General features: G+C 32.5%; 1 protein-coding gene across 1 annotated transcript; it reads right to left on the bottom strand.

The window, feature by feature from the left end:
- Nucleotides 1-746: 746 nt before the first annotated feature.
- Nucleotides 747-16,995, bottom strand: LOC137385310 (uncharacterized). The gene is made up of 10 exons (XM_068071747.1): nucleotides 16,891-16,995; nucleotides 16,584-16,744; nucleotides 15,921-16,030; nucleotides 15,204-15,307; nucleotides 14,711-14,873; nucleotides 12,339-12,536; nucleotides 4,588-4,805; nucleotides 2,836-2,975; nucleotides 2,065-2,183; nucleotides 747-1,105 (listed from the first exon to the last, which is right to left on the bottom strand). The coding sequence occupies exons 1-10, from the start codon at nucleotides 16,992-16,994 to the stop codon at nucleotides 902-904; spliced, it is 1,521 nt and encodes a 506-aa protein (XP_067927848.1). The 5' UTR covers nucleotide 16,995; the 3' UTR covers nucleotides 747-901.
- Between the last annotated feature and the right edge of the window lie 3,684 nt (nucleotides 16,996-20,679).

Consider the following 20,679-nt stretch of genomic DNA (forward strand, 5'->3'; position numbering starts at 1 on the left):
TTGAAATGGCTTATTGTTTGCGATAAAATAAAATTACACTCGCAGTACTGCAGGCTTTTTTATCCTTACTAGTACCCTGGAAGTTTGGAGCACCATGTGAGATCGTCAGGCGTGCCAATAACGCCCGGAGAATGAGTATCTTCCCAATAACTATAATACCCAGAAATGGAGATGATTGGTGCGTGGTAGCATACCAGGTGGCTTTGCCGAATATCATGGGTTTGAATCCTAGATGAAGTGATATTTTTCAACCTCCCACCGTGGCTTTGGGTAGACAGACATTCTGACACCGTCCTTACTAGAGTAAATATTGCAATGAAACAATAATTGTTACATAATCAGCTTAACAGAGGACTGATTTATCAACAAGTTTCCGATCCAATATTTTTAGTTGATTGGGTGATTGAGTTTTTAACCAAATCTAGTTAGATAACCACACACAGCTTGCGTGACCTTGCTTTAAGATGCTGCTGTATACCCACTCTATAGCGAATCAACCTTCTAATACATTTCTTATATTTAAACTAGCGACAAGCATAGACATAGATATCAGTTGATAAAACCATTGTTATAAAACATCATTAGTAAAACTCGTTAACACAAGACTTGTCAACAAAATGCTGCTCTGTTGAACTTATACGAATGAATAAGTCTTTCAAAGAAAAATGAAACTTTATTATAAAAAACAAGCGGCTTAAAAGTCATACAATATTTAGAGCAAATCTTTAAGAACTTGTAAAGCTAGTGAAAAATCAGGTTCTTAAAAAATTGAAATTGTACAGCAAACCACCAAAAGCTACGCGGTGTAGAAGTACACTAATTATAAAAGCTATAGCGAAGTAAAGACTAATACAATATAGTCGAGCAGCTTAGCTCCGTATGGAAGATATGGTTGTGGGAACTAGCGGACAAGCAGCAGCGAGGTGAGAAGCATACAGGTAGTGGATAGTAAAACGTGGCCAGCTGAACTATCTGTACCATCTGTACTAGATGGAGCGACAACCGTTGTTGTCTCATCCAAATCAGGCAGCCAAATGGTTATCTTAACATCATCTTCAACAATAACCTCTTCCACTGCTATCGCCCCACTGTGAGCTTCCCCAACCTAATGCAGACAGTAAACTCAGTGTAAATTGATGCCCAGTATTGGTACAATACCATGTATAGCTGTTTTACAAAGCTGAGTCTACTATAACAAAGAATGCAAAACGTTGCAGTCTTAGCATTTGCTAGTGAGCATAGACTGGTGACCTCTATTATTAATGGGTGCCATGACTGCTGTCCTCAACTGACCAGTACCTTGGCTAAAGGAAACTATTTTTAAACTCATTTTGATGTTCATAGCACGCTATTCATCATTGCAACTTCGACTCTAGATCAAAAATATCAAAGGCCTGTTGGAAGGTTACTGTATATACAACACACTATTATCCAGATAATGGCATCTAGAGTATTGTATGAGTATACAACCCAGTATTATTCAGATAATGCCATCTATAGTAGAAGACTATATGCAACACGATATTATCCTGATAACGCCATATAGAGTACTGTATATACAACACTCTATTATCCAGATAATGGCATCTAGAGTATTGTATGAGTATACAACCCAGTATTATCCAGATAATGCCATCTATAGTAGAAGACTATATACAACACAGTATTATCCTGATAATGCCATATAGAGTACTGTATATACAACACACTATTAGACAGATAATGCCATCTAGACAACAGTATCTGAACACTGCAATTATGCTTTCATATTAGAGGTTGGTTATAAAAGTTTATAAATGAAAACCGGATATAATTTGTTATTATTATCATGTTTTATTGTTCTATAAGATTTACGGTGTGTGTGAAGGAGTTAAACAAGTACGTTATTTAGATGTTAGCTTGTCACCTGGTGTAGTCATTAGATAGGTATTCACCAAACTTACTCTTAATTGACCTACTTAAGGGTAAGGCCAGTTTAGCAGATTTTTCTTGACATCGTATCTTTTGGCTGTGAAAATAGAGTTACATAATGCTAGAAATCGTAAAGGGGCCATATTAACTTACTTGTAAGTCCTCCAGAGTGAAACAGTCATATGTACACTCTTCCCGAAGTATTTCAGGGATTTCAAGACAGGCTGCTTGGCATTCATCAAATGTTACCGTCGATCTTTTGCGACGCCTGCCTGTAAAGCATGAGAATCATTTGACCATTCTAGAACATTCTAGAACATTCTTTTACTTCTGCTGCAGGTGTAAAATCTGTTAGTATATGTTTTTTTAAGTTTGATCATGACCTATTGTAACGCCACTAATCATAACTATTACTCTCTGTTGATACTCACAATGACTCTCTACTAACCACTACTATTACTCACTGTGACTCTCTACTGGTTATAACTATTACTCTCTGTTGATATTCAGCGTGACACTCTACTGGTCATAGCTATTGCTCTCTGTTGATACTCACTGTGACTCTCTACTGGTCATAACTATTACTCTCTGTTGATACTCACTTTGACTCTCTACTGGTCATAACTATTACTCTCTGTTGATACTCACTTTGACTCTTTACTGGTCACTACTATTACTCTCTGTTGATACACACTGTGACTCTCTACTGGTCATAACTATTACTCTCTGTTGATACTCACTTTCACTCTTTACTGGTCACTACTATTACTCTCTGTTGATACTCACTGTGACTCTCTACTGGTCATAACTATTACTCTCTGTTAATACTCACAGTGACTCTCTACAGGTTATAACTATTACTCTTTGTTGATACTCAGCATGACTCTCTACTGCTTATAACTATTAATCTCTGTCGATACTCACTGTCACTTTCACTGGTTACTGCAGCATTGGCATTGAGCTCTGTGATGTCAACAGCAGAAGAACCGCACCCGGCAATCAAAAGTCCAGTTGCAGTCTCGGCATAGCTCCGTGATGTTCTCATCACCATGTTGAAAAAATCACTAAAATGCAAATGAATGAATAATAACACAAACAAATGTATTTACCTAGTGTTCTCAAACATAGCATATTAAATATATTACAAATACTGCTTGTTTCGTAATTTGAGAACAAGTACGCTGACCTATAAAGTTTGAACATTCTTGTCGATAAACTAAAAGTTAAGAGATTGAAGTGGCTCACAAGGTAAAAGAAGATTAAGTACGGACCAGACAGCTGTCTTACATGACGGTATAAACAATAGATTCTCTTGAATGCACATAAATCATCACCTTGCCTTGCCGCTGTAACAGAAGCTTACACAATGCTGCTCCGCTAGAGTTACATCGACCAGGTATATAGAGAAAGATATTTGAAAAGGTATGCCATAGTTACGCTAAGTGACAAAGAGACCGCGGCAAGCAACTATGACTTCAGTAAAAAAGAAGACAACTTCATCATATTAACAATAAACTATTGTAATAATAATAGTAATAACAATGGTGAATTAGCTTTAATCTACAAATATCTGCTTAGTTTCTGAAACTTTAATGAACTATGAACTCTGGCAGGGCAAAAGTCTGACTCTAGCTACAGCTAGAAGCTAAGGAAATAAGTACTGGCAGAATATTGACATCCAACAGCTAAAAATCCTCACAAAAACAAGTATAATATGCAAGGTAACTACGTCAATGGAAGGGTGAACCATCCAGACCTTGGTGAAAGCCAAACAGGATCGGTCATCACCAGACTAGTGGCAGAAAAGAGGCAGCTCGGCAGCGAAGAAGCTCTCGAAAGAAAATGTTAATACAATCACACTGAGCAGACGCTGCGATAGCTCAAGACTTTTCTACGATTATTGTGAGTCCATATTTTTCTTTATCTGCAAAGTTCTATGAAGTATTTAATCTTTTAGTGTCATTAATAAGATAACTAATATTGTTGCTTGTTATACTTTGAGACTATTTGTTGCAAATCCTGTGTAATAGCTTCAGTGTGCATATTATTATATAAAATGACACGAGTAAAGTTTTGTTAAATATTACAGATGCATCTATCACTATGATGCATGTTTTTATGTTTAGCTTGCACGCGCTTTGAAACGAGGCTATCACTGGTCAGGTTCTGATTACTTCATGCGTAATCCAAAAATTTTCAAAATTTTCTTTATTTAGGCACTTCTTTAATGCAGTAGACACATATAGCACAGATAGCATTACACATGACTGTAATGCAGTAGACACATATAGCACAGATAGCATTACACATGACTGTAATGCAGTAGACACATATAGCACAGATAGCATTACACATGACTGTAATGCAGTAGACACATATAGCACAGATAGCATTACACATGACTGTAATGCAGTAGACACATATAGCACAGATAGCATTACACATGACTGTAATGCAGTAGACACATATAGCACAGATAGCATTACACATGACTGTAATGCAGTAGACACATATAGCACAGATAGCATTACACATGACTGTTTGCAACATTTAGGTTTAGTCCGATTTATATAGAAACTTTTCATTATTTTGGCCTCAATATGTCTGAGTTTGAGTTATTATTTGGCGTTCAATTAGCATTCATAAAATGCATCTGTTCGAGATAAATTCCCTTACTTGAATCCCTGAATGGCAATGAATGTTCCAGAATTGACGTTTTGAATGACGACAGTCTTTCCATTGTCTCTCGTTTCTATGAAGATAGAAAACTGGCCAACAACAACATCTGTCTCTCCGCTATCAAACGCAGGTTTGATAGCTCCGTCTTTAATTGTATAGTTGAGCACAGATGCATCTGTGTAAGCCGCCCCGGGTGCCCAGACCTTGAAGTATATCTACAAAACAAGCAACAGATTGCACATTGTTGGAAAAGGCTTACATATCGCATACTTGTATTTTGGCAGGAGTTGTTTAGCCTTGTGAAGAATGGTCTACATGAGAGTACATATATACGCATATACATGCATATGCAGGTTGACAAACAATATCTTAAGAACAAAGTGCTGTCAAAGTATGAGAGCATTTTTTAAAAATCTTATTTGAAATACTAAAAATATTAAAGTCATCGAAAACCTGACAAACTTAGCTATACACCTTTAAATCATTTCTGAACTAAGATAGTTGATTGTGTTATTAACTTATTATTATTATCTCTTTTATTATTATTGCAATTATTACCTTTTACTATCATTAGCGTTATTAGTATTGTTACCATTAGCGTTATTAGTATTGTTATTATTAGTGTTATTATTATTGTTACCATTAGCGTTATTAGTATTGTTACCATTAGCGTTATTATTATTGTTACCATTAGCGTTATTAGTATTGTTACCATTAGCGTTATTAGTATTGTTATCATTAGCGTTATTACTATTGTTATCATTAGCGTTATTAGTATTGTTTTCATTAGCGTTATTAGTATTGTTATCATTAGCGTTATTAGTATTGTTTTCATTAGCGTTATTAGTATTGTTATCATTAGCGTTATTAGTATTGTTATCATTAGCGTTATTAGTACTGTTATCATTAGCGTTATTAGTATTGTTATCATTAGCGTTATTAGCATTGTTTTCATTAGCGTTATTAGTATTGTTATCATTAGCGTTATTAGTATTGTTACCATTAGCGTTATTAGTATTGTTACCATTAGCGTTATTAGTATTGTTTTCATTAGCGTTATTAGTATTGTTATGATTAGCGTTATTAGTATTGTTATCATTAGCATTATTAGTATTGTTACCATTAGCGTTATTAGTACTGTTATCATTAGCGTTATTACTATTGTTATCATTAGCGTTATTATTATTGTTATTATTAGCGTTATTAGTATTGTTATTATTAGCGTTATTAGTATTGTTACCATTAGCGTTATTAGTATTGTTACCATTAGCGTTATTAGTATTGTTACCATTAGCGTTATTAGTATTGTTACCATTAGCGTTATTAGTATTGTTACCATTAGCGTTATTAGTATTGTTACCATTAGCGTTATTAGTATTGTTACCATTAGCGTTATTAGTATTGTTACCATTAGCGTTATTAGTATTGTTATTATTAGCGTTATTATTATTGTTACCATTAGCGTTATTAGTATTGTTATTATTAGCGTTATTATTATTGTTACCATTAGCGTTATTAGTATTGTTACCATTAGCGTTATTAGTATTGTTACCATTAGCGTTATTAGTATTGTTATCATTAGCGTTATTAGTATTGTTATCATTAGCGTTATTAGTACTGTTATCATTAGCGTTATTAGTATTGTTATCATTAGCGTTATTAGTATTGTTTTCATTAGCGTTATTAGTATTGTTATTATTAGCGTTATTAGTATTGTTATTATTAGCGTTATTAGTATTGTTATCATTAGCGTTATTAGTATTGTTACCATTAGCGTTATTAGTATTGTTATCATTAGCGTTATTAGTATTGTTATCATTAGCGTTATTAGTACTGTTATCATTAGCGTTATTAGTATTGTTATCATTAGCGTTATTAGTATTGTTTTCATTAGCGTTATTAGTATTGTTATTATTAGCGTTATTAGTATTGTTATTATTAGCGTTATTAGTATTGTTATCATTAGCGTTATTAGTATTGTTATCATTAGCGTTATTAGTATTGTTATCATTAGCGTTATTAGTATTGTTATCATTAGCGTTATTAGTATTGTTTTCATTAGCGTTATTAGTATTGTTATCATTAGCATTATTATTATTGTTACCATTAGCGTTATTAGTATTGTTACCATTAGCGTTATTAGTATTGTTACCATTAGCGTTATTAGTATTGTTACCATTAGCGTTATTAGTATTGTTACCATTAGCGTTATTAGTATTGTTACCATTAGCGTTATTAGTATTGTTACCATTAGCGTTATTAGTATTGTTACCATTAGCGTTATTAGTATTGTTACCATTAGCGTTATTAGTATTGTTACCATTAGCGTTATTAGTATTGTTACCATTAGCGTTATTAGTATTGTTACCATTAGCGTTATTAGTATTGTTACCATTAGCGTTATTAGTATTGTTACCATTAGCGTTATTAGTATTGTTACCATTAGCGTTATTAGTATTGTTATCATTAGCGTTATTAGTATTGTTACCATTAGCGTTATTAGTATTGTTACCATTAGCGTTATTATTATTGTTACCATTAGCGTTATTAGTATTGTTACCATTAGCGTTATTAGTATTGTTATCATTAGCGTTATTAGTATTGTTACCATTAGCGTTATTAGTATTGTTTTTATTAGCGTTATTATTATTGTTACCATTAGCGTTATTAGTATTGTTATTATTAGCGTTATTATTATTGTTACCATTAGCGTTATTAGTATTGTTATCATTAGCGTTATTAGTATTGTTATCATTAGCGTTATTAGTACTGTTATCATTAGCGTTATTAGTATTGTTATCATTAGCGTTATTAGTATTGTTTTCATTAGTGTTATTAGTATTGTTATCATTAGCGTTATTAGTATTGTTATCATTAGCGTTATTAGTATTGTTATCATTAGCGTTATTAGTATTGTTTTCATTAGCGTTATTAGTATTGTTATCATTAGCATTATTATTATTGTTACCATTAGCGTTATTAGTATTGTTACCATTAGCGTTATTAGTATTGTTACCATTAGCGTTATTAGTATTGTTTTCATTAGCGTTATTAGTATTGTTATCATTAGCGTTATTAGTATTGTTTTCATTAGCGTTATTAGTATTGTTATCATTAGCGTTATTAGTATTGTTATCATTAGCGTTATTAGTACTGTTATCATTAGCGTTATTAGTATTGTTATCATTAGCGTTATTAGCATTGTTTTCATTAGCGTTATTAGTATTGTTATCATTAGCGTTATTAGTATTGTTACCATTAGCGTTATTAGTATTGTTACCATTAGCGTTATTAGTATTGTTTTCATTAGCGTTATTAGTATTGTTATGATTAGCGTTATTAGTATTGTTATCATTAGCATTATTAGTATTGTTATCATTAGCGTTATTATTATTGTTATTATTAGCGTTATTAGTATTGTTATTATTAGCGTTATTAGTATTGTTACCATTAGCGTTATTAGTATTGTTACCATTAGCGTTATTAGTATTGTTACCATTAGCGTTATTAGTATTGTTACCATTAGCGTTATTAGTATTGTTACCATTAGCGTTATTAGTATTGTTACCATTAGCGTTATTAGTATTGTTACCATTAGCGTTATTAGTATTGTTACCATTAGCGTTATTAGTATTGTTATTATTAGCGTTATTATTATTGTTACCATTAGCGTTATTAGTATTGTTATTATTAGCGTTATTATTATTGTTACCATTAGCGTTATTAGTATTGTTACCATTAGCGTTATTAGTATTGTTACCATTAGCGTTATTAGTATTGTTATCATTAGCGTTATTAGTATTGTTATCATTAGCGTTATTAGTACTGTTATCATTAGCGTTATTAGTATTGTTATCATTAGCGTTATTAGTATTGTTTTCATTAGCGTTATTAGTATTGTTATCATTAGCGTTATTAGTATTGTTATCATTAGCGTTATTAGTATTGTTATCATTAGCGTTATTAGTATTGTTTTCATTAGCGTTATTAGTATTGTTATCATTAGCATTATTATTATTGTTACCATTAGCGTTATTAGTATTGTTACCATTAGCGTTATTAGTATTGTTACCATTAGCGTTATTAGTATTGTTACCATTAGCGTTATTAGTATTGTTACCATTAGCGTTATTAGTATTGTTACCATTAGCGTTATTAGTATTGTTACCATTAGCGTTATTAGTATTGTTACCATTAGCGTTATTAGTATTGTTACCATTAGCGTTATTAGTATTGTTACCATTAGCGTTATTAGTATTGTTACCATTAGCGTTATTAGTATTGTTACCATTAGCGTTATTAGTATTGTTACCATTAGCGTTATTAGTATTGTTACCATTAGCGTTATTAGTATTGTTATCATTAGCGTTATTAGTATTGTTATCATTAGCGTTATTAGTACTGTTATCATTAGCGTTATTAGTATTGTTATCATTAGCGTTATTAGTATTGTTTTCATTAGTGTTATTAGTATTGTTATCATTAGCGTTATTAGTATTGTTACCATTAGCGTTATTAGTATTGTTACCATTAGCGTTATTATTATTGTTACCATTAGCGTTATTAGTATTGTTACCATTAGCGTTATTAGTATTGTTATCATTAGCGTTATTAGTATTGTTACCATTAGCGTTATTAGTATTGTTACCATTAGCGTTATTAGTATTGTTATCATTAGCGTTATTAGTATTGTTATCATTAGCGTTATTAGTACTGTTATCATTAGCGTTATTAGTATTGTTATCATTAGCGTTATTAGTATTGTTTTCATTAGTGTTATTAGTATTGTTATCATTAGCGTTATTAGTATTGTTATCATTAGCGTTATTAGTATTGTTATCATTAGCGTTATTAGTATTGTTTTCATTAGCGTTATTAGTATTGTTATCATTAGCATTATTATTATTGTTACCATTAGCGTTATTAGTATTGTTACCATTAGCGTTATTAGTATTGTTACCATTAGCGTTATTAGTATTGTTACCATTAGCGTTATTAGTATTGTTACCATTAGCGTTATTAGTATTGTTACCATTAGCGTTATTAGTATTGTTACCATTAGCGTTATTAGTATTGTTACCATTAGCGTTATTAGTATTGTTACCATTAGCGTTATTAGTATTGTTACCATTAGCGTTATTAGTATTGTTACCATTAGCGTTATTAGTATTGTTACCATTAGCGTTATTAGTATTGTTACCATTAGCGTTATTAGTATTGTTACCATTAGCGTTATTAGTATTGTTACCATTAGCGTTATTAGTATTGTTATCATTAGCGTTATTAGTATTGTTACCATTAGCGTTATTAGTATTGTTACCATTAGCGTTATTATTATTGTTACCATTAGCGTTATTAGTATTGTTACCATTAGCGTTATTAGTATTGTTATCATTAGCGTTATTAGTATTGTTACCATTAGCGTTATTAGTATTGTTACCATTAGCGTTATTATTATTGTTACCATTAGCGTTATTAGTATTGTTACCATTAGCGTTATTAGTATTGTTACCATTAGCGTTATTAGTATTGTTACCATTAGCGTTATTATTATTGTTACCATTAGCGTTATTAGTATTGTTACCATTAGCGTTATTAGTATTGTTATCATTAGCGTTATTAGTATTGTTACCATTAGCGTTATTAGTATTGTTACCATTAGCGTTATTATTATTGTTACCATTAGCGTTATTAGTATTGTTACCATTAGCGTTATTAGTATTGTTATCATTAGCGTTATTACTATTGTTATCATTAGCGTTATTAGTATTGTTATTATTAGCGTTATTAGTATTGTTATCATTAGCGTTATTAGTATTGTTATCATTAGCGTTATTAGTATTGTTATTATTAGTGTTATTAGTATTGTTATCATTAGTGTTATTAGTATTGTTATCATTAGCGTTATTAGTATTGTTATCATTAGCGTTATTAGTATTGTTATCATTAGCGTTATTAGCATTGTTATCATAAGCGTTATTAGCATTGTTATTATTAGTGTTACGGTATTAGTATTGATAGCATCACTGTTCTTAGTTTTATTATTATTGTTACTATTAATATTTGAATCTATAAAGATGAACTACTATTTGACGGAGATGCGGATATCAGTAATTGGTTGATCACTGATCAGCAGATCTGACTGCAAGTATTTCATCTACTGTGTAAACTTGCTAAATGTCTGACTCTAAATTAATGTCTGTGCTTCTAGGACAGATAGCAAATACATGTATTTTATAAGGTACGTAAAAAATAGGCCTCACTTATTGATATATATAAATCTCAAAGTTTGTCGGTAGTTCATCTGTCCAGCTATAGCAATAAAGTTTTAGCCGTAGAAAATCTCTTCCGTACTACTGAAGATTGGAACTCACGACATTGAAATCACAAGACTACTAACAAGCGCGTGCGTAACAAGGCTAAACCGTTCTTGTCACATGAATTGCTCTTATCCAATACGACATGTATATATCTTTTTTCCGATTGCACACGCTAAATTATTAATTAATACAGTGCACCATCGGCTTACGATGTCTCTGCTATGACTTTTTCATCTTACTATATGGAACACACTGCTTTTTCGTCCCATTCAAAGTCAATTTTTTTAGACTTCCTTTTCCGCCATATGATATTAACCAAAATTCTTTTCAAAATTAAAATTTGGCAATCGATGTAGTGACTACGATGAAACGACAAAAGTCTCTCTCGTAAGGCATGAAAAAGATTTTCAGCGTTATTCATTATAAGTTATAGTAAAAACAAAACCGAAAACGGCTACATGTAGGCGATAAAACTTTAGCTGATGACAAATTTTAAATTTAGTAAAATACATCCTAAAACTTAGCTAAAAGTATGTGTTTCGTAAGCTAAATTAATTTCAGTTAAATTTAAAGTTTATGTTATATATCTGTCTCGAAGGTAACTCCCTACGGTACGTACTGCACTAGTACACTGTAATGTTACATTTTATTGCAGATCATAACCACTAAATACACTAAAGTTACTGTAGGTAACTATATATTTACTAAGATTAACATATTGTTTTGTTACTAATTTTTAATATGTACAGTTCATATATAAAATTTTGATGATTTTTACTAAAGGGCATTTGCATTAGATAATTACTATGGGTTTCTATACCACTCTATACAATATTTTCGCCTTACGATGCCTACACTGAAATGTATTAAAATCATATAATTGTATACCAAATAATTTTTCATTGTAACCGTAGCAAAACAGACTTAATTTAGCTAGTTATTTCACATTTACTGTACATTTAAACAACTTAAGAGTTGTTTTATTTTTTCTCTTTATCTATTTCAACTGCACAGAACACTTTTGTCATGATAGGAAGTTTGAAAGTTTGAATGGTAACTGTTTTTATATATTTAATAAAAATAAATTTTCTGTGCAAAGACTTTTTTTTCCTAGGCAATGCCGAGCATTCAGCCCCCATTCAGCTAGTTTGTATATATAAACTAATGTGTAAACATGAACAACTGAGCTGTCTTCTAGAACATCTAGAACATTCTTATATCATAAAACCTATTTAAATACTTTTGAATTTCCATGTTATTATTTTATTTAACTTACTTTCTTTTTTCTACATGGCTTGATTTACATTTGTCGGCATTAGTCAGTGAGATACAGTAAAGATAAAACCAAACCTTTCTTTTATATCAACTTAAAACAACAAACTAGCACCATTTGAATAATATTTAACAGAAGATGAAAAGGATGTGCACCTCTTTGAGAACTGTAGCATTAGTGAACTCATTAGCAGCCACATTCTTTCCTTTTAATTCGAAGCGCGTTCCTTCTTCAGACAAGAAGTAGGTGGTAAGTCCATCAGCTTGGCAGTATGTAAATTTGGAGCCGTCCAGGATACGTATGTGGGGATCACCCACAACCCACATGCTCACTCTCTCTTTTGAGCCATAGTTCTGTGCAATAATACAGATGATATATTATAGCATACCAATATAACATAAATAGCATTCAAATACAGGTTTTACGGTGTGTATATATACATATATACGTATTTATATATATATACATCTCTATATATATATATATTTCACAAAGTTGGTATGTGCGTGTCCATCTATAGCTATTAAAATCTTGGAATTAAAATTCCACATTTTGATGGATAAGAACTCACGACAAATGCATTCGCATGTTATTTTATTCAAGCGCTCTACCACTGAGCTACATAAGGCATATTGACCAAAGAAGTTATCATATTCCGTATATCATATGCACACAATAATTATTTTAGCATTACGTCCACGCGTTACGATGCCCCTGTTAAGAAATATTTTTCGTAAGGTTCAATAACTATATCTTGGGTCAAGGCCAATTCTTTTCATGTGAACAATTATATTATCTCTGTGGGAAGAGCTTCGCCATTCTCTCACCGTTTGGTCAGGCACCACAGTACGATATCTCATTCTTACATTTGTACCAGTATCGAGAGGTATCATCGTATTCAAAGTTTTGATGGATATCTTCTGGTGGAACAGTAACCTTTATTTATACACACACACTTTTATGCAAGAATTATTATTATCAATTCAACATATTCAGAACTTATATTTCGTTTTCCCAGTTCATATTCAATGCATCATTACCAAATCATATTTTATTGTAATCATAGCAAACCCGACTTAATTAAGCTACTATACTTGCTAATTATTCCACATTTATACCTAAACCCTTCTATAGTTGTTTTATTTTTTTTTAATTTATTTGACCTGCACAAAACATTTTTCTCATGATATGAAGTCTAAAAGTTACAGTTGTTTGACAAAGTTTAAAAACCTTTACAGCTGTTTTTATTTTCTCTTTAATTATTTTAACCACACAAAACACTTTTTTCATTATATGTAGTTTGAAAGATAGAATGGAAAATGTTGTTATATGTTAAACACCAACCAATTTTCTGTCCAAAGACTTTTTTTATTACCCAGGCAACGCCGGATTATATATTTAAACGCCGAACTTTTTTTATTACCCTACCCGGTAATAAAAAAAGTTTATTACCTTTTTGCTATTACCCTACCCGGGCAACACCGGGTAGGGTAGCACAGGGTAGGGTAGGGTAGCACAGCTAGTGTATCTACGTATATATACTTTTCTCAAACTCCGACTGTCGTATGTCTGCATTCCGGTTATGACTATTAAAATCTTGATATAAAAATTCCGTGGTTTGATGGATTTGAACTCATGACGAATGCATGGACAAGTTTCTTTTCTGGCTGCTCTACCACAGAGCGAGAGTGGCATATTTCATATACCGCATACCTCATGCGCATGCTAGTTATTTTAGCCTTATGCCCACACGTTACGATATCTCTGTTAAGAAATATTTTGGGACGTAAGTTTATGCGACACGATGCTTCTTCGTTTCATTTTTCGTTAGGGCTAGTTTATTTTGCCCCACAATATCGACAATAATTTATCTCGAACTTAAAATTTGGCGATTTGTGTACTGATTCGTAGCTGAACTCGCCATGGAGAGTTATCCGTATCCGTTGTACGGTATATCAGTTATACGTTAAAATAAAAACATTTCGCGATGCAAAAATTTCTGTTAAAAGTTTAAAGTTTACTAAAATACATCTTAAAACTTCTTTCAAGTATGTGTTTAGCAAACTAAATTCATTTAAATAAGATTCAGCATTTATGTTACACGTTTGTCTCGAAGGTCAAAACTCCCCATGTAGTACATTGTAATGCTATCTTATCTTGGGCCAGCAGATCATAGCCACAAAATGCACTAAAGTCATTATAAGTACCAATAGTTACTAAGGCTAAAATAGTATTTTGGTACTATTTTTAATGATGATGATTTTTACCAGGAGGTGATTGCATTAGATGATGACTATGGGTTTCTATACCACTCTATGTACGTCTATAGCCTACGATATTAGGCTACATGCCAATTTATGCAGGCTAACACTGAAACGAACTGAAATCATATAATTGTATACCAAGTAATATTTGATTGTAATTGCAGCGAAAGAGACTATATTTAGCCATTACTTGCTAATGATTTTACATTTACATTTACATTTAAACTAGCATTTTCAAAATTTACATTATAAAAGACACTTACGACTTGTTGAGTACTGATGAAATATTCCTTATCGACATTGAGCACGCCAGCAGTCGCTCTGTTGACGTGCACAAGTATCTTGTCTATGACGGCGCTCATGTCAATGCTCGGGCATTGCTCCCCGACTACTTTAACAACGCATCGCATCGGACTCCTGGCTACCCTACAATAATATAGCACAGCAATCAGAGGGACTGGCTTGAGGTTTGCTCTATGGTACTCCTTATTGATATGTAAACCTTACAGTTCACTGACCATTGTTTTCAAGCTAACACTTTATACAAATGCCCACATTTTGAGCAAAATACAGGTTAGTCATATGCGTTAAAAATAAATCAAAACTTAGAGAATTAAACCCAAATCAAGAACAACATCACAGTGTATTCAGACACAGAATTTTTCATTTTAGTTTATGCAAAAACACAAAACTATAAATTTAGGACAGTATATAATTATATAAATTTTTATGGCACACATATGTTTATATACTTACCTGATTAGCTCCTGCACTTCAGACAATATCTCACCTCTTGTATCCTCTGCTATTGATGTCAGGCGGAAAAATATATTATCAAAGTCGCACCTGTTTAACATTTCCTACAACAAAAGTTTGTTTTAAAATTTCACTAATGGAAAGAACAAAAATACTGTGTTTCTGTTAACTCTTTGAATACCGTATTTTATTCCTAATCACGCTGAAAAGCCTGAATTTCAGGCTACTTAAAAATGAACTTGCACCATTGAATGAATGAAAATAATATTAATATAAAGCTAAAACATCAAGCTTCAATTTGATGTAGTTGTTGTCTTTGCAGACCTGCCCAGTTCAAAAATATTATAGTTTGAATGAGATCCTTTCCCTTGGAATACTCCAATTAAAGTGGAGGTACAATTTATGACGCCAATCATCACGCGCGGGTGGGGGGGGGTAAAGAGTTTATAAGTGATAAATATATGGTCTTTACCTTAGCCGATCATCACTTATATATAAGTGATGACATATGTCACATCAATGTAATAACTTATATTTCTGGCACTTGTAATTTTTCCTTACACTGAAGCATCATGTGACACGCATTTAAGCCATTTCTAAAATGACACGAGTAAGACACTACTAACACAAAACCCTCAAAATTGCGATGCTTGAAAAACCAAACCACCGGCAACAACAACAGTTGAAATGAAACACATTTTTTCGTAGTCTACTTACTGAGTACATTTTCTCAATTTTCTCCATGTTGAACTCGAAGGAATCTGTGTTTGTCAGATCAACAAAACAGGCAACTTCATCCATGAAAGCATCTCTCTCTCCAACCATTGCTATAAAAGAAAATACAACTCCATAATAGGTATTAACAAGTAGCATAAAAAAGGGGTAAGTGTAAAAACATTTTCATCAGATAACAATTTGAAGAAAATGGAAAAGCTTGTGATCTAATTAGCAAATATAGGTAGCACTATGTGACCTAGTTAGTAAATATACGGTAGCACTATGTGACCTAGTTAACAAATATATGGTAGGTAGCAGTAGTTGAACAAGATGGTAGCACCGCGAGAACAAGTTGCAAATATATTATGATTATTAGACTATTAAAAAGTTTAAAAGCAAAAATAAAAACTGTCTTTTTTTTATTTTAAACTTATATTTTACCCAGTGTGCCAAACTTACGTGAATGTAGTGTTTAAAAATCAATGATGGCGAACTTTTTGGTTATATCATAAAGCAAAAGATTTTTTATTAAAAAACTAGTCTCTGTTAAAAATTTTATGGCTCCTGTTATTTCAGAGTATCATGCTCACCAACTAAACAATGATATTCTGGCCGAAAGTATATTTGCTTTTGTTATGTCCAAATGACAGCTGTTATGCCTACCACTATAGACAGTTTGTGACACTTGGGCAGAGTCCACACCAATTCCGGTACAATACCGCATCTTCAGTGGCTCTATATACTCTGTGATGATTTCTTCATGTGTGGTGAGACAGAATTCTGGCAATTTTCTCTCCATACAGCTAACCATTGGTTCTATGAATCTTTAAAAATGTTGAGAAATTAACAGCTGTAACATATTTCGAAAAACTAAGAAATTTTTCATTGGATGTCACATGAAATATTAATTATGACGGAGATATATTTTAAACATGTGAAGATAACTGCTCATTCTGTGTGTCAAACTTACTCGCAATGTCTGGTCATGGCGTTCATAAGCAAAGAGTTTTCAAGCATAGGGCGGAATACTGAGTTGGGAAGATCCATAAACGATCTAGCGGAATTTCCAGACATGAATTCCTCAACAAGGGCTGACATCCCATATAGGATATAGGGCTCGTATGCTGCCACGTCGATAAGGATCTCAGCAATAGCTAAAATGTATAAAAGTAAACATGGTCTGGTTGATTGTAACGAACAATAATTTAAAAATGTATTTGCCACAAATCAGTGAATAGATAGAGAATATAAAGGGAAGACAACCACTAAAATGGCACACACTTTCCAAACCTTAAAACTCTAGCCATGTTAAAAGAGATTTATTATATTATTATAATTATTATATTAATTATTACTCAGTAATTAATTATAATTAATTAATTAATTATAATTAATTATTCTAATCTGATGTAGACAGGTGTTGAATAAATTCTTGTTGTGTATAAATGAATTCATGTTGAGTATAATCTTTGTTGAATAAATTTAACAAGGATTACACACCTGTAGCTGTAAGTATGAAAATCAAACATCAAGTTTATGAACTTTCTGTTACTATCACATTCAATTCACCATCTCGACTCCTCATCAATACTCATTAATAACTCGTTAAATAATTTGGGATTTCTATCTTTTCATTTTTTTGGCAACAAAAATCATGATTCTGTTGATGGTTCCTAATGCCAATAAAAAGTTACATGTAAACATACATACATACATATGTACATATGTACGTATGTTTGTATGTATGTAAATACATTTGTAAATGTATGTATGTAGGCTACACATGCGGATGTATGTATACATACATATGGTATGCATACATATGGATGTACACATATGTATGTATACATACATATGTATACATATGTATGTATACATACATATGTGTATACATACCTAACATCCATATGTATGTAGATATATATGTACATATGTCCATATGTATGAACGTATGTACGTACATATGTACATATGTCCATACATACGTACATACATACATTCATACATACATACATTTGTACATACATATGTATGTACATGTGTATGTACATACATACATTTATACAAATGCTTGTTCATAGAGACTGATACAAATACACGTACTTGCACTTGCACTGTAATTCAAACTGGGGCCAATTCCTGATGTCATGACTTCATATCCACATTCAGATCCAACGTTAATCAAAAAGCCGATTGTACTGCACGGGGCATGCACCTCTCCGTCTGCATTGATGGCCCCATTCATGGAATCTCTAAAATTTCCAACAAATGCTAGTCAAGAACATGGAAACAGAGATATCACTTTGAACTATCTTACCAACAGTAATAAGGAGTCCTTGAAAACAAAGTGATCTTTAGTAATCTTACTCCTTGCTTTGCGGCCTGAGTTCATCACCAATTGATTTCTAGCCTGAGTTCACCACTATTTGATAACAGTATTAAACACCAGGTTTAAAAGTGAATAAAAGCCATATTTATGCTTTAGACAAAGTTTCGACAAAATGCCTTTTGTTTATTTTTAGTTATACATGTATATGGCAGATTGACAGCTATTATAATATCTGTGATATGTTTCTTGGAATACTGTAAACCATTCATACACAGTTTAGCTGAGGGGAGCCTTAATTGCAAACCACAATAATGGCCATTTTAATCAAGTTATTAATAGATCTTCATTCTATGTTTAATTCTGGGGTAATAGGTAACCAATCAGATGATTCTTCCACAAAAGCTGTGTTCACACTTGTCATAGTATAATACTGTCTATGCTTGCCATTATGGATGATAGCGAGATAATCTTGTCTGTGGTTCAAAATCACAAAAGTTTTTTTGGTGAAGATATATTAAACTGTCAGAGCGGAAGCAAGTGGATGTATTCATAAAATCCCATACATATTTATGTACACCTGAACCTTTGACAAATGCACTATTAGAGAGGTTATTTAGTCTACAGAAGTCTGCATTATGACTTGTGTGTAATCTATAAATAGTATCACCTTGTTTTGTACCGTCTACATTTTTGTTTAAATGGTGGATGCTCTCTCACTGCCAGACATGCAAACTTATTTTACTAATATTGTGAGTTCAAAACACTGAGTGGTTTAACTCCTTCATACCTCTACGTATATAAATTCCAGGTCGGTATGTCCAGCTGTAACTATTAAAATTTTGGAATCAAAATTTCGCGTTTTGCTAGATTTGAACTCGCGAAAATGTCAACTGCAGGTTTACAATCCAATGCTCTCCAATCACTACGAAAGTTCTTACAATTCATAGCTCTGACTGTTTAGCGTATGCACCCTTTTCACACCCAAAAGGGCGCGTTAATTGAATTTCTATGAGCTCTCTTAACGCTACGAATCATGATTTCGTGAACTTGTGTTTCCAGTTTTTCGTAAGGTTCAATTGCTAAATCCGCGGTCAAGGCCAACTCTTTTCACGCCGACAATTGTATTATCTCAAGTAAGAAGGTAAAATCTAGTCACTGATATATTTCAATTCTCAAGTACCAGATATCCAATTAGTGATGATTCTATTTTGTTCTTACCAAAAGATGCACTCAACAATTGTGTTGCTAATTCCTCTAATCTTGTGCCAAAAGATACAAGATATACCCAAACTTTTTAGTGTCAAGTCTTGTGTAAACTTTTGCTCTTGTGTTTACGACACCGCATGGCAATACCTTTCTTTGTATTTTTTGTGGCACCATACGTAAAACTTTTTTATAGCATTGATTATTGACTGCCCAATGAAAGTATATATGTATCTATTTAGTTGGTAAGGCGAACTTCGTAAACCTTAATTGCTTCTAGTGTTCAGAGCCCCAGTCATCGTCTATGCCAGAGAAACAGCAGCAAACTTCTGTCTGTGGTTTGTTGTTCCAGACATCCTGTGCTTACAAAGGATATTCCCTCAGGTGCTGCTTCAAGTACTGTCAACTACTTACACCACTTGACAGAGCACTATACCGCACTGCATCATAAAACACCCTTTTATGGACAGCCACACTATGCAGTAGTGCGCTAGTAACTGATTTTTCGTTTAACAGGCCTATAGATTCCTTAGGTTCCCACTAACAACTTGTAGCTACAGAGGCTCATATTTGACAGCACTAATATTGGCCATAGGCTATCATGCTAATGTTTGAGTTGCCACCGCCCCTCACGGTCTCTTTACAATGTTTAGACTCACTGGTTATTTAAATTAATAATAGCAACATCCTATTGTCCAATAAGGTTAGGTAAGGCTATTTTTAAAGACCCTTTTCTAATTATAGTTATTCCCAGTGAAAACATAATTAGATCAAATTTTTTGAACAAAGATTTCTGCCAAACATGTCGCTGCCAAAAATCTGCCTGGGTGGTCTCATTATAATACTTTAATACCTGTCGTATAGAGCAGCTACTCTGTCAAATGCTTCGAATTCTCTCATCTCGTCCACCATTCCAGTCTACAAATGTCAAACATTTTTTAGTTTTAAAGTTTTTCTCATGTAAACATCATGGTATTGAGCCGAATTAAAAAGAAACACATGTTGACAGCAAGTAAAGCTAACCGGCGTACCTGCTGTGCGAGGCAGTCTAAAACACAGGGGTCACGCATAGTTGTCAAACTCTCACACAGTGTTTTACATTGGTCTGAGCCAAGTGCAGCAGCTGCAACTAAAATAAAGATAATAATATATTTAGTGTCATTAATAAATGACACAACATGAACTAAGTGTGTCTTGCGACAGAAATTACCAAGTGCACACCAATGA

This window comes from Watersipora subatra, chromosome 1 (assembly GCF_963576615.1).
Source record: "Watersipora subatra chromosome 1, tzWatSuba1.1, whole genome shotgun sequence".
In the NCBI taxonomy this organism is placed as follows: Eukaryota; Metazoa; Bryozoa; class Gymnolaemata; order Cheilostomatida; family Watersiporidae; genus Watersipora; species Watersipora subatra.